Consider the following 14,277-nt stretch of genomic DNA (forward strand, 5'->3'; position numbering starts at 1 on the left):
CCACTCACCTCAGCCTCCCAAAGGCACGGGATTACAGGCTGAGCCACCAAGCCCGGCTTATTTTTGCAGTTTTGATCAGTTATGTTAAAATAATTATAATGATAATTTCAGAATTAATTTTTATATTTAGAGGTTCTCAGGAAATCTTTAAATCTTTCTTAAATTTAAACTTACACAACTCTGTGGCAGAGAAATATGTGGCAAGCAATAAAAAAACCACTCAAGCATAAAATTACATTACACTAAGATACAATTATGTAGGGGAAATGGAATGGAAATAGAAATGCAGGAGGAAAAAGGACCACTGTAAAATTTCTGTTACAAATTGTTATTTTAAAAGTTTATTTGAGCCGGGCTCGGTGGCCCAGCCTATAATCCCGCACCTTTGGGAGGCTGAGGTGAGTGGATTGCCTGAGCCCGTGGGTTCGAGACCCGCCAGGGCAGGCGAGACTTCATCTCTGTAATAAATCAAAAAATTAGCCAGGCATGGTAGCATGCGCCTGTAGTTCCAGCTACTTGGAAGGATGAGGCGGAAGGATCGCCGGAGCCCCAGCAGGTCAAGGCTGCGGTGGCCGGGAGCGGCCACTGCACTCCAGTTTGGGCGACAGTGAGACTCCAACCCAAAAAAAAAAAAAAAAGTTTATTTGTATGTTTTTTAAATGGTGAGATTAAGATTACTTATAGGAGTCAGATTCCACTGGGTATTCAAAAAAGTGGTGTAACAGTTATCTATTTAAATGTCAGTATATGATTGTGTGGGAAAGCACCTACTTTGAACCTACTTTAACTTATTCAAAAATGTAGTTCCTAACTTAAAAATATAAAATTATTTTACAAAATATATGAGCAAATGTTGGAAGTCCACTGATCCATAGCATGTTGGATGCCATGCTAGATTCTGAAGAAAAAACTATAGTGCATTTGTAGAATTCATCATCAAATCTTATTGACTTTGTTGCCTTTGTTCCACAGGATGGTCTGACACCACTGCACTGTGGGGCACGAAGTGGCCATGAGCAGGTGGTGGAAATGTTGCTTGATCGAGCTGCCCCCATTCTTTCAAAAACCAAGGTAATTTCAGGTTTCTGGATATTAGACTCTGTTTACCTCTGAATTCCTTTGCTGATTTTATGACCCAGCCTTTTGAATCACATAGAAAATGGATAGTTTCCATTTAGCAATTAGAGTAGCTGTATTCACCAAATCTTTGAAGAACCTCAAAATAAATTTGGGTTTATAAAGTCTTGATATGGAATGCTCTGTACCACAAAGTGATTTTTGTGTGTGTGAATTTTGTTTTGTTTCAGGAACACATACTGCTTGATTTCACTCCATAAAATTTTCATAGCTCAAAAATGATTGCTTGTTGGGTTAATAAAGACTAAAAGATCTATACTCTTTAAAGTCTGGGTTCTAGCCGGGCTCGGTGGCTCAGCCTGTAATCCCGCGCCTTTGGGAGGCTGAGGTGAGTGGATTGCCTGTGCCCGCGGGTTCGAGACCCGCCTGGGCAGCGAGACCTCATCTCTACAATAAATCAAAAAATCAGCCAGGCGTGGTAGCGCATGCCTGTAATTCCGGTTACTCGGAAGGCTGAGGCAGAAGGATCGCCGGAGCCCAGCAGGTCGAGGCTGCGGTGGCCAGGAGCGGCCACTGCATTCCAGTCTGGGTGACCGGGTGAGACTCTAACTCAAAACAAAACAAAAAAAAAGTCTGGGTTCTGGCTCTCCTTCTCCATGCTTTCTGCTTATTTTTCAAGAGTTCATAGGCTATTAAAGAGGCGCGGGATATCACTTATAATAAAAACTGGAAATATAGGGAAGACTGTACCTTGATTGGACCTTTGTGAATGTTGACATATCTGAAAGAAACACATGGTGATTGCCTTAAAAAATTAGTGTTTTACGAAATATCTTTTAATTTTTTTTTAAACTGGTGAAGCCATGTGGCACTATTTGAAAAAGAAAATATTTGCAAACAAATTTTAAGGCTTACAGACAACCCCATTGTCACTACTATTTGTATTAATTAGACCAGTGATTTTTGGAAACTATCTTAAGCTATTAAAAGCCTTAATTTCTAGGCATTACCAAAACAACAAAAACACATGTTATTCCTGTTTGACCTCTGCTCAGTGTTTCCTCAACAAATTTAGGAGACTGGATAGGGTCAAGGTAGTCTGAACAATTCCATCATTCACTTGAAATGCAGGGTTTAGATAGGTGAGCCATTGGAGGTATTCAACAGAATTAAGCAGTCACAAGTTTTCATTTTCTATGATGGCATCTTGGCCTTTTGAGTGTTTCTCATCTTGACCATTCTATTTGTTCTTTTCCTTTTACCTACCCCATATCTACCTTCTTCTCTCCCCTTACTGGTGCCTTCTGAACCACATTATCTCTCACTGAACCATTGTAGTAGCTTCCTAATGGTTCCCATTTGCCTTCTTGTTTCTTTACAGTCCAGTTCCCACTTTGCAGTGTGAAAATATAGACTGTCAACCAAATTATGTCAGTCTCCTGTTTAAAAACCCTCCAATTAATTTCCACTGTTCTCTTTAAAATTGATTTTCATTTTATCAAAGCAATATAGAGGTTGTTAAAAATCAACTAGTTGCTCATCTTTTTTCTCTTATTGTTCATTTCATTGTCACTTTGATATTTTCTAGGAAAGTTTTTTTTATCTTTTTGCCTAGGTTTTTAGTTCTCAAGAACATTTTCTTGTTCTCTGATAGCTTCTTGTCTTAAAGCATCCTGTTCTTGTTTCATGGATTCTGAGAATGTTGGTGATAACTAATTTTGTTCTGCTTCCCATGTGTCCCTACTTCCTCAGATTTCCTTTTTCGCTTTGTTTTCTTTTCTTTAACTTTTATGTTAGAGGATTCACTCAAATGCCTGTACTTGACCTTTGTGTGTGTAGATTTTGTTTTGTTTCAGGAACACATACTACTTGATTTCACTCCATGAAATTTTCATAACTCAGAAATGATTGCTTGTTGGGTTAATAAAGACTAAAAGATCTATACTCTTTAAAGTCTGGGTTCTGGCTCTCCTTCTAGGCAGAGCTGGTGATCGGGGACAGTGGGTCAGAGGGGTCCTTTTATGTCAAAATGAGATGCTCTTTTCATTGCGGAAGTTCAGTTTTTTGAGACACAAATCCACCAACCTTTACGGTGCACACCTGTGTGAATGCATTCTGAGGAAGAGAAAGGAAAAATGACTTTTATGCTTCTTGTTCTCTATGTATATTTGAATTATAATAATGATAACTAATATTACATAGTGATTACTACATATCATAACTCATTTAATCCTCACAAATAACTTTGGTTCCCCTCTCAAATAACTCCAAAGAGATATATAAGAGAGGAACCAAAAGAAAACTTATTTTGTATTTATTCTTACATGTTTAAACTTCAGTCACCTGCAAAGTACTCTCCGTTTTTTGCAAAACACTTATTGGGATGCTTTTTCCACTGCTCAAAATGGTTTTTGAGCTTGTCAATTTTGATGCCTTTTAGTGCTTCTTCTGTTTTTTGTTTCACCTCTTCCACATGGGCAAAATGTTTCCCTTTGAAGACTTTTTTCTTTTCTTTTCTTTTTTTTTTTGAGTTGAAGTCTCACTCTGTCACCCAGACTGGAGTGCAGCCTCGACCTGCTGGGCTCCAGTGATCCTTCTGCCTCAGCCTTCCAAGTAGCTGGAACTACAGGTGCGCGCTACCACGCCCGGCTCATTTTTTGATTTATTGTAGAGATGAGGTCTCGCCAAGTTGCCCAGGCGGGTCTCAAACCCGCGAGCTCAAGCAATTCACTCATCTCTGCCTTCCAAAGCGTGGGATTACAGACTGAGCCACTGAACTCGGTCTGAAGACTTTTTTCATCTGGGGACACAGAAAACGTTGCTCAGGGCAAGACTGGGTGAATAAAGAGGGTGGAGCATGGAGGCAAGACCGTTTTGGGTCAAAAAACTGCTGAACATTCAGTGCAGTTTGGGCAGGTGCACTCGTAAATCACTCATCAAGAAATGGGCAAATGCACTAAAAGAATCTCCAATAAAAATTCACTGAAACTGAATGCAGCCTCTCACAACAATGTTAGCTGCTGGAACACTGATGCTGATGGGTCCTAGAACACTAACCTAGCAGGGAAACCTGTACTACAGGGGGCCCACCCTCAAAAAGATAATTTTGGGTTCTGGGGGGTCCCTCCTCATATTAGCTTTCTTAAAATATCTCAGCTAGTGTCAGAATAAGGATTTGAATCCAGGCAGTCTAACTCCAGAGACCATATCCCTATCACTTATATTGTCCTTCCTTTTTCTATGATTGCCTGTTCTCAGTCCAGATCTTTACCACTGCCATCTATTCTGCTGGACCCCTGGGTCTGAATCTCTCTGGTTCACTTTCCCCAGAGACTGAAGTGTTTCCTGCAAGAAGAAAGGGGGCAGTCATCTGGCTTTGCTGGGTTGTTTAGGGTGTGGAGATCTGAAAGGTTTTAACCAATCCTGCTTTCAGTCCCAGGTCTCATCTTATCTTACAAGGTACTGTGTTTCCACATCCCCGACTTTTTTGAGATTTAAGAGATGAATCAGCTTGTCTTTATTGTACCCAGCAGTCTCCTGGGGCCAGAATGTATCGACTCATTAAAGCTGATTGTGACCATCTCTTCCTAGTTCCATGTTCAATATCATCATATTGACAGTTTGAAATTGGCCTTAGTGGGGGTCTTTGCACCATAGAAATTGGCAAATGGTACACATTGGGGTTTTCTTTTTTTTAAGGAGTTGTTTGTTAAACATTTGTCAGCATACCACTGATTACACTCCTCCACAGACACTTGGGTTTCAGCCCTTTTCTTTTGCTAAATGAGCTACCACACTCAAATTTTCCATTTCTGTTCCAAAACTTGTAGACATCTTTCATTTGTTTTTGTTTCCTTCCCCGCTGTGTATGTGAGAATGGTAAAGAGACAACATGTGTGTGCCCTTGTGGATCTTACCCTTTAACTTCCTTTACTGCTTTTTGATGGAATTTTGGGAGAGGAAGGATAAATACAGGAGGTCCCCAACACATGAAAAAGTTTGGTTCTGAGAGTGTATTCATAAGTTCATTTGTTGCAAGTCCAACAGAGTTAGCCTGAGTACCCAACTAACACAATTGGCTATATAGTAGTTTATGTATTTAACAGGCTATTCTGACACCTGATGGAGAAAAATAATACATTCAAAACACTCATGTACATTGTTAAAATTTGTAACTTGAAGGTTTGTATCTAGGGGACGTACTGTACACATATGTGGCATGTTTAATCAGAAGTCTCCCTCTGCAATGAGAATAAACTACTTACTAGTTTCTGACCACCTCTCTTCCTTACTTCCTCTTGTTTTGTGCCTTATCATCTTCTAACCAACCAGTCTTCTTTTGCTTCCTGGATTGCATGAAGTTTGTTCTCATTACCTGTTTGCTTGGTTTGAGTTCCCTCAATTTGTCCCAGATCTCTAAGGTCTCCATACATTCTTTATCTCAAATGTCTTTGCCTCAGATAAAGCCTTTTCTGACTATGCACCCCTCGCAACCACACCACTCCCTTAAGTCAGAGTCATCTGACCATATTTTATTTTCTTTAGAACTTTTAACACCATCTTGAAATTATCTGCTTGTTTATTTGCTTGCTGCCTGGCTCTTTTCAGCAAAATAGAAGCAAGGATTTTTCCTTGTGCAGTGCTACTGCACTAGCATTATCTAGATTCATGCCTAGCACATAGTATGCCTTCAGTAAATAGTTGTTGGATAAATATTAAGTGAATGAATGCTTTCCTAGCTTCAAGGCCATCTGTCCAGTTATTCAAGACTTTCATCTTACTGAGCTAAAAAAAAAAGTCCATCACATTGGATCCATATTTGCAGGCACCATATGTAATACCGCCTCTTTCCATAGCACAGATGATCTTTTCTTTCCTTTTTTTGTCCTTCCGCCATGACCTTCAAGTTTCTCACCCATGCATCGTTTTGTATGCTAGAGAATTCCTTCCTATTATTGACATTGCCTCCCATTTTTCCACTCTCCACTAAGTCACTTGTTCTTTCAGATTTTTTTAATTAATTTCATGTTTTCCTCTAAGACTATATCAAAACATAAAGCAAAGGAATGTTTTGGCAGGAATAAACTAGCGCATATGCTCGTGGGTGGCAGTGTCTCAAATGGGAAATGTTCCTACCTTTTGCACCTTAGTGTCTACTTTGGTTGGGAGGAATTTTTTAGGCAAAAATGTCCTGATGGATCAACGGTGTATGAGGTCTTTAACTTTACATAAATTGTTTTAGTACTTTCTGTATATACAGGGCTGGGCTATGGACAATTTGTAACCATGAACCTCTTACCTTCAAGAACACAGTAACAGTGAGTGAATAATGCCCTGCATGGTTAGCAGAGAGCTTATGTTATTTTTTCTTATCTTGAACTCCTTCTTTATGTCACTCATTGATAAATTTGGGGTAAAAAACTTGGCTCAGAGATTCAGAAACACTTGGTTTATCAGTGCATATTTGATATGTCATTACTGTCAAAATTCATTGATGACAACTTTTTTAGAAACTGAATTTGCTGTCAAATCACTTTTTTCCAAAAGATGCTAAATTATGTTACAATAATTAACAAAGATTCTTTTGATAATTGGGTTCTCTAGAAGTTTCCAAGGTTTTCTGCCTTTGCCTTCATATTTAAAGGAAGCGTGCTTGAAAAGATTGGCATCTTCATACCTTGTTTTGCCTTTACTGGCAATGCCAGTGTCATTCAAACCTTTTACAAGGTTTTATTTAGCTTTGACCCTAATTGTTTCTTCTCTCAGCTCGTTAAATAAATTTTCAAGTCATTCTTGGTGTGCATGATTAACTGTTATTGAACCCAGTTGATTTTAACCAACTAGTTAAGCATCAGTTAGTTTGTCAGTACCTTGCCTTTCCTCATCATAAACACACGAGGGCGCCAGGCTGATAGAAAAGGGAAAAGTTTTCCTTTCTCAATTGTTATATTGAGACCTTTTAAAAATATAAAATTAAATTAAATTAAAAAAAGCCAGGCTCAGTGGCTCAGTCTGTAATCCCACGCCTTTGTGAGGCTGAGGTGAGTGGATTGCCTGAGCCAGCGGGTTCGAGACCCTCCTGGGCAGCGAGACCTCATCTCTACAATAAAATCAAAAAAAATTAGCCGGGCGTGGTAGCGCGTGCCTGTAATTCCGGCTACTTGGAAGGCTGAGGTGGAAGGATCGCCGGAGCCCAGCAGGTCGAGGCTGGGCTCCTGTCCAGTCTGGGCGACAGAGTGAGACTCCAACTCAAAAAAAAAATAAAAATAAAAATAAAAATAAAAAAATATATAAAATAAAATAAATATAATATTCGCTATTTAGCTTTAGTAACCTGTGAGAACAAAATAAATACCAGTCAAATGAATACCAATCTGTTCTTACCTTTATTTCTTTTTTTCTTTCAGTCTTCAATATTAAGAAATCATATTCATTTAAATTATGGTCCTTGGTGCAATCCACAGTCCTTAGTGCAATTCACACTACTTTTAAACCAGGCAAAGGAATTATCCTTGACAATTTGCTACTGATTGACACAAGAAGTGGGAGGACCGGTTTTAAATTTAGCTGTAGTTGTCAAAACCTTGTAAAAATAGAAGGTACTTTCAGGTAAAGAACTAGGGTTTTTTGGGGCTTTTTTTTTTTAATCTGTGTATATTTATGCTTTATTGTGTGTTCTGCACATTTGCATTTAAGAAGTAAAATAATGCACTCGGGTTTCCCTATGTGTTCCAGAATGGATTGTCGCCACTGCACATGGCCACACAAGGGGACCATTTAAACTGCGTCCAACTTCTCCTCCAGCACAATGTGCCCGTGGACGATGTCACCAATGACTACCTGACTGCCCTACACGTGGCTGCCCACTGTGGCCATTACAAAGTCGCCAAGGTTCTCTTGGATAAGAAAGCTAACCCCAATGCCAAAGCCCTGGTGAGTGACCCAGCCAGCATGTGCTCCCTGCTCATGGGAAGGGATTGCTTCTGAGAAAGTAAAAAATGAATGGTGCTAGTTAAAGAAAATGTACTTCTTGTCAATTTTTTCAAATATTCTTCTGGGATATCTATAAGATCTCATGTTTTTGACCTGAAAAAGGCTGGTGACTCTAACATCATTAATCTTTATATGGTCACACTAGTGATTCTCTTATATAAATGAACCCAAAGACTGTACAATTATAAAAAGACAGAGGTGGTTGGTCAACTTCCTCTTATTATAGGTAAAATTATAATTCTGCAAATTTAAAGTTTTTCCAAGATCTGATATCATGAGGCAAAATGATTTTTTTAAAAAACACTTTATTTTGAACATAAGAGGTCTAGGAATTGGCAAGCTAACATTTTATGCTAACCTTATATGTTAATGCAGTATTACCTGTAATCTGTGCCCCTTTGCCAGTCAAAATTTTCATCCAGTTTATAGCCTTAACTCCTAAAATCATTTGCTATTTTAACCCTTAGCGATACAATACTTCAGTTATTTTCAGCAAGATAGTGTTTTTTCGTCTTTGGAAAAATAAATGGTCCCAACTTAGTAAGCTCTTTAAATTTATTTCAGAATACGTACCCATGTTTAGGAAAAAATAAGTCACCAAATTTTAAGGAAAATGTGAGTTTACGAACAATTTTGAGGTTAAAGGCTGTCATCCAATCAGCCCTTTTAGAGAGGGTCTCTGCTCCTTTCCAAAGGGTGTGGTCCCCTGTCTAGACGAACCCATAGTACCTCTGGTGCTCCATGGGCAGGAAGGAAAGATGAAAGAAGAACTCTCCAGACCCCAGACGGCTCCATGACCACTGTAATTCTAAAAACTTTTACCAGAGCAACATTTCGAGAGTTGTTGACCCGCCCCGGGTGTCAAACATGTCTTTGAATTCTGAGATGGGAGGAAAAGAAATTAGTAGTCGTGACTCATTTTTCCATACAAGAAAAAAAAAAAAGTCCTAAAACAGGGTGTGGGCTCCCACTCTCAGCTCTCATTTTCCTCTGACTCTGAAGATTTCACAACATATGGCAATTGTAGCCAGTCATCCTGAGATGGACTGCAGCCAAATGATCTCAGGAACCTCCATGAAAACACCTGTGGTGTTTGGCCTAAACTTTTCTGATGGACCCTCATATTTCATAATCGCCATTGGCTGCTGAAATATGCACCACATTCTTAATTATCGGGCAGGAAGTTTTGGTTTTGGTAGGTAATTTGTTAAAAAGCCAGGTCCATTTAATAGATTAAATATTAAAGCAAATTATTCAAGTATAAATTGTTTACATTTCTGCTTCCTTAAAGCAAGCACTTGTTTGAATTGAAAAGCTGGGCGAGAAATGAAAATGTTTTAGAGGCGTAAAACACAGGAGAGAAGTCAGAATAGGCATTGGTAAAGCTGGACTGTGAGGACAAATGTTTGGGCCCAGCTGTTTTTAATCTGTGTTTGAAGTAAGGTAGAGGAGGGATATGTGATTTTGAAGAGTGAATTCCAAAATAAAATAATCTAAAGAAATATGTGACCATGTTTGCTTTAGCTAAGCAGGAGATTGTGACAAAAATGTACTTCCTGTCCACGATTACCAGGGCGTCTTGGGTTCCTAGGAACAGCTAAATAATCTCTGCTTCCAGAAAAGAATCGACATTCTGTTTAACCTCTCAGTATCTGTTCGTTTCAGAGTCTTTATAGCACATCATTTTAGCAAACATATTTTACCACGCACAGTGAAACTTGATTTAAATAGAATGTAGTCAAGCAGGTGTGTGTATCTGTCCCTTGCAGAATGGCTTTACCCCTCTTCATATTGCCTGCAAGAAGAATCGAATTAAAGTGATGGAACTCCTTCTGAAACACGGTGCATCCATCCAGGCTGTAACCGAGGTGAGAGGAGTAAGATTTCTGGGGTTTCTGAGGTGCTGAGAGCAGATGTAGTCTTAGCAGTCAGAGCCCAGTGCCGTCTCCAGGGACCAGCTAGTTTTGTTTGTATGTCATGACCGTAAACTACATTCTGAATACTTCACCAAAAGGGCTGCCCATCCTTAGGAAGAGCAGACAAGAATGTCAGTGAACAGGTGGGTGCCAATGCATCACCATGACTCGAAATGTAAGCCAGAACACACCCTCGGGGTGAGTGGCATCATCATAGAAATTGTAATCTACATAGAATCCTGTAACTAGCTGGGCTCAGTGGCTCAGCCTATAATCCCGCACCTTTGGGAGGCTGAGGTGAGTGGATTGCCTGAGCTCGCGAGTTCATGACCCCCCTGGGCAGCGAGACCTCATCTCTACAATAAATCAAAAAATCAGCCGGGTGTGGTAGCACATGCCTGTAGTTCCGGCTACTTGGAAGGCTGAGGCAGAAGGATCGCCGGAGCCCAGCAGGTCGAGGCTGCGGTGGCCGGGAGTGGCCACGGCACTCCAGTCTGGGCGACAGATTGAGACTCCAACTCAAAAAAAAAATCCTGTAACTTACTTCTTCTCTAATAGGTACAGTTTTGTTCCCCCAAGGAGCATTTGGCAATGTCTGGAGGTGCTTTTAGTTGTCACAATTGTGTAGTACTTCCAGTGTCTAGTAAGAAAGGTCAGGGATACTACTAAACAGTTTGCAGTGTACAGAACAGCCTCCCACAACGAAGAATTGTCTGGTTCAAAATGTCAAATGTGCCGAGGCTGAGAAAGCCTGCATAACACCACTTGTGTGTTTTTGAAAAGTAAGGATTGCTGTATCTCCAAACTCAAAATTACCAAAACACAGAGTTGCTGAAGTTAGTAAAGCATTAGTTTTAGGTTTCTTTTATGTAAACCAACTCAGAACACAGAGGAATGATGCCAAAGAGCCTTCTACAAAACAAACCAAGCCTGACATCTCCCCTTCAGACTGGTCACACCTCCCCCACTCACCCCCACTACATCCCTGCACTCTGGGCTCTGTGAATTCCAGCCCCTGGCACGTCCCTAGACTGGAAACCCTTTTGTTCACATCCATATGTCTGCACCTCCGTGCATCACACTCACTTTGCACTTTGTGACCATATCTGGGCCACCTTCTCTGGGAAACCTCCCCTTGTTCCCTGGCCCAGACTAGGTGATCCTTCTAGGGACTGTCACCACATCCTGTGTGTATTTCTATGAAAGCAGTTATCCAGCTGTCTGACTTATGACTCAGCTTCTCACTCAAAAGCCACAGGCTCTTTGAAGGCACACTGAGTCTTCCTGGTCTTTATATACCTGCAGTGCCTGGACCATAACTAGTAGACCATTCAGGAAAGTTTTGGTGAAGGCCTGATGTTTAACTACAGGATTTAAAGCAAACATAAAAATTAAAACCTAGTATAGTGATTATTGCTTGACTTCAGTTCCCTATCTGTAAATGGAGTATTTGCCTTGATTTGTAATACTTACAATTTTTAAAATGTTAAATCATTGACAATATCAATTCAAGTTTGCTGTCTTACCAGACTTAAGGCAATCTGCTATTTTAAGTATAAAATAGTTAGTTTATTCTCAGTACATGGGAGCCCTTTTTAAAGATCAGCTGAAATAAAGGTAGAGTTTTGGCTGATGTTTGAATAAATGTCTACAGGTGTCAGCCAGAGATGAGAAGGCTCCACGCCAGCTGTGTGTCCCCTAAGAGCTTTAAAGGGCAGTTCACACCAAGACTTTGCCTTGTGCGAGTTCTAACCACTCCCCCTGCTGGTAGAAAAAGGTGTCAAAGCATAACAAAATTCTCATTTTCCTCAACTCTTCTCACTATTTGAAGTCTGGGCAGCCAGAATTATTCCTCATCTGTCTTTTATCTCACATTTATTATACAGAATACCCTTCATATATATTTTGACATTTCTCAAATGTCTGTTGAGGTTAATTATCTTTCTCTTCCTCTAAAAAAAAAGGTTACTTTTTTCTAGACACATCAAAAATTTTTTATTAAGTTATACTGTTCATGTGGTAAGCTGAATTAAATTCTGAAAACTTTCAAATGGAATTATTTCATATAAAAAGCACAAGTATATTGCAATCTTTAACAAGATTATTTTTGAGACTTTGATCCTCTTTTGTATTTATTCACTTAAATCTCACAATCATAGGCATATTCAATATAAAATACCCTGGAATAAATAAATTCTGCTTTATGCCGAATTGCATTCTGGGATGTGTGTGTCTGCATATTATAACTTACATAAAATCTTGTAACTTACTGTTTCTCTAATGGGTATAGTTTTGTCCCCTAAGTTGGCAATGTCTGGAGGTATTTTTAGTTGCCACAAGCGTATGGTACTTCCAGTGTCTAGAAAGGCCAGGGATCCTACTAAACAGTTTGCAATGTATACAACAGCTTCCCACAATGAAGAATTATCTGGTTCAAAATGTCAAATGTGCTGAGGTTGAGAAAGCCTATACAACACCACTTGTGTGTTTTTGTAAAGGGTTGCTGTTTCTCAAAACTCAAATTTAATGAAACACAGAGTTGCTGAAGTCAGTAAAGTATTAGTGTTTGTGTGAGTGTAGGATATGATGTGAATATAAAAATTAAAGTCTAGTCTAGTGGCCATTGTAATATTTACCTTAATTACGCTGCCTTACTTTATAATACTCATAAAGTTAAACTAAATGGCTGAAACCATTAATGCTGATTTCCTTATTTATGTCAGAATGGCTTTGTGTTAGTAACTGCTCTATGAAGTATAATAAAAGCAGTTTATTCTGAATATCTGAGAATCCTTTTTAAAGCCCAGAATAGGATCTGAAATGAAAGTTGACTTTTTATTAATGTGTATGAAATCACTTTGCCCCCCTACACACACACACACACACACACACACACACACATGCGCACGTGAGAGTGGAGGACCCAAAAACCTGGAATTTATGTATTTAAAAACTTGTGTACTTATATGTTTAAACTTCAATCACCTTCAGCGTACTCTCTGTTGATGCAATATACCTATCGAAACATTTTTTTTCCACTGCTCAAAACAGTTTTGGGACACTTCAATTTTGATGCCTTTTAGTGCTTCTGCTGCTGGAGTTGCACAGGTTTTGGCATGGAACCCACATTGGCAAAACATTTCCCTTTGAGGATTTTTTTCATCTAGGGAAACCAAAAAAAGTCGCTTGGGGCAAGTTCGGGTGAATAGGAAAGAAGGGGCACAGGGGTCATGCTGCTTTGGTCAAAATGCTCAGCATGGCGTGGGCAGGTACGCTCGTAAATCGCCTGTCATGAAATGGGCAAACACATTAAAAGAATCTCCAAAAAAAATTCACTGAAGTCAAACAAAGCCCCTCACAACAATGCTAGCTGGTATATCAATGCCGATAGGCTCCTGGGACACTTGCCTAGCAGGGGAAGCCTGTACAACCTTCTAAAAAATAATTTTGTATTTTGGGAGCCCCCCTTCATCTACTCATATGAATAAGGAAGTTTTCATAGCAAAGAAAAAATACCTTCAAGCTATTTCTCTCTCCGTTTTTTTTCTCTCCATCAAAAGTAGTTTCAAAATGAAATGAATCCTCTTTCTTCTTTAATAGATATGAAGTGGTTTTTCATAACCGTAGAATTTGCTTTAGGGAAATGATTATGTGTTGAGATATTTGCCTTGTAGCATCTGTGACATAATGTTGAATGTCCTGATATCTTCTAATTAAATCACTAAATTGGTTTAGAATAACAGGTAGGCTCACAGACAAACTCTTTGTATAAGTCAACAAACCAACATTTCCTTCTTTTCCTTAGTCGGGCCTTACACCAATCCATGTTGCTGCCTTCATGGGGCATGTAAATATTGTATCACAACTAATGCATCATGGAGCTTCACCAAATACCACCAACGTGGTAAGTTCTCTTTTAACAAAGATGGTCCAATTGTAAGTACCTGAGAACTTAACTAAGATACTTACTAAGCTACTAAGCAATCTTAACAGTAAACACAATAGCAAGTTTACGTATAATCTGTCTTTATGTGTCCTATGGAAGTAGGTGGTCTCTAGAGCAAGCCTCAATTTATAAAAGCAATTTAAAAGTGGGCTTCCCATGCGAACGTGTTTGATTTTTATTATTTTTTACATTTCAGTGTATCTGTTTCTTATATTGTCTTCATTTTTAATTAAATAAATCAATAAGTAATCTGAATTAAAGTCTATTTGATAAGATCATGGTGGGGGTCGTCCAGTGGCAAAGAAAATGCCTCCTTGGGAAACTGCCCAAAAACTGGGATCTTGT

At 39.2% G+C, this 14,277-nt stretch overlaps 1 protein-coding gene across 1 annotated transcript in view; it reads left to right on the forward strand.

Moving 5' to 3' along the window:
• Positions 1–14,277, forward strand: part of ANK3 (ankyrin 3) — a 354,985-nt gene that overhangs the window by 175,034 nt on the left and 165,674 nt on the right. Inside the window, exons 10-13 of the mRNA XM_021712923.1 lie at positions 973–1,071; positions 7,813–8,010; positions 9,840–9,938; positions 13,792–13,890. Coding sequence (XP_021568598.1) covers positions 973–1,071; positions 7,813–8,010; positions 9,840–9,938; positions 13,792–13,890 — 495 coding nt within the window. The remainder of the gene's footprint in view (positions 1–972; positions 1,072–7,812; positions 8,011–9,839; positions 9,939–13,791; positions 13,891–14,277) is intronic.

This window comes from Carlito syrichta, unplaced genomic scaffold, assembly GCF_000164805.1.
Source record: "Carlito syrichta isolate Samal-C Ts95f unplaced genomic scaffold, Tarsius_syrichta-2.0.1 Scaffold303726, whole genome shotgun sequence".
NCBI classification, from domain to species: Eukaryota; Metazoa; Chordata; class Mammalia; order Primates; family Tarsiidae; genus Carlito; species Carlito syrichta.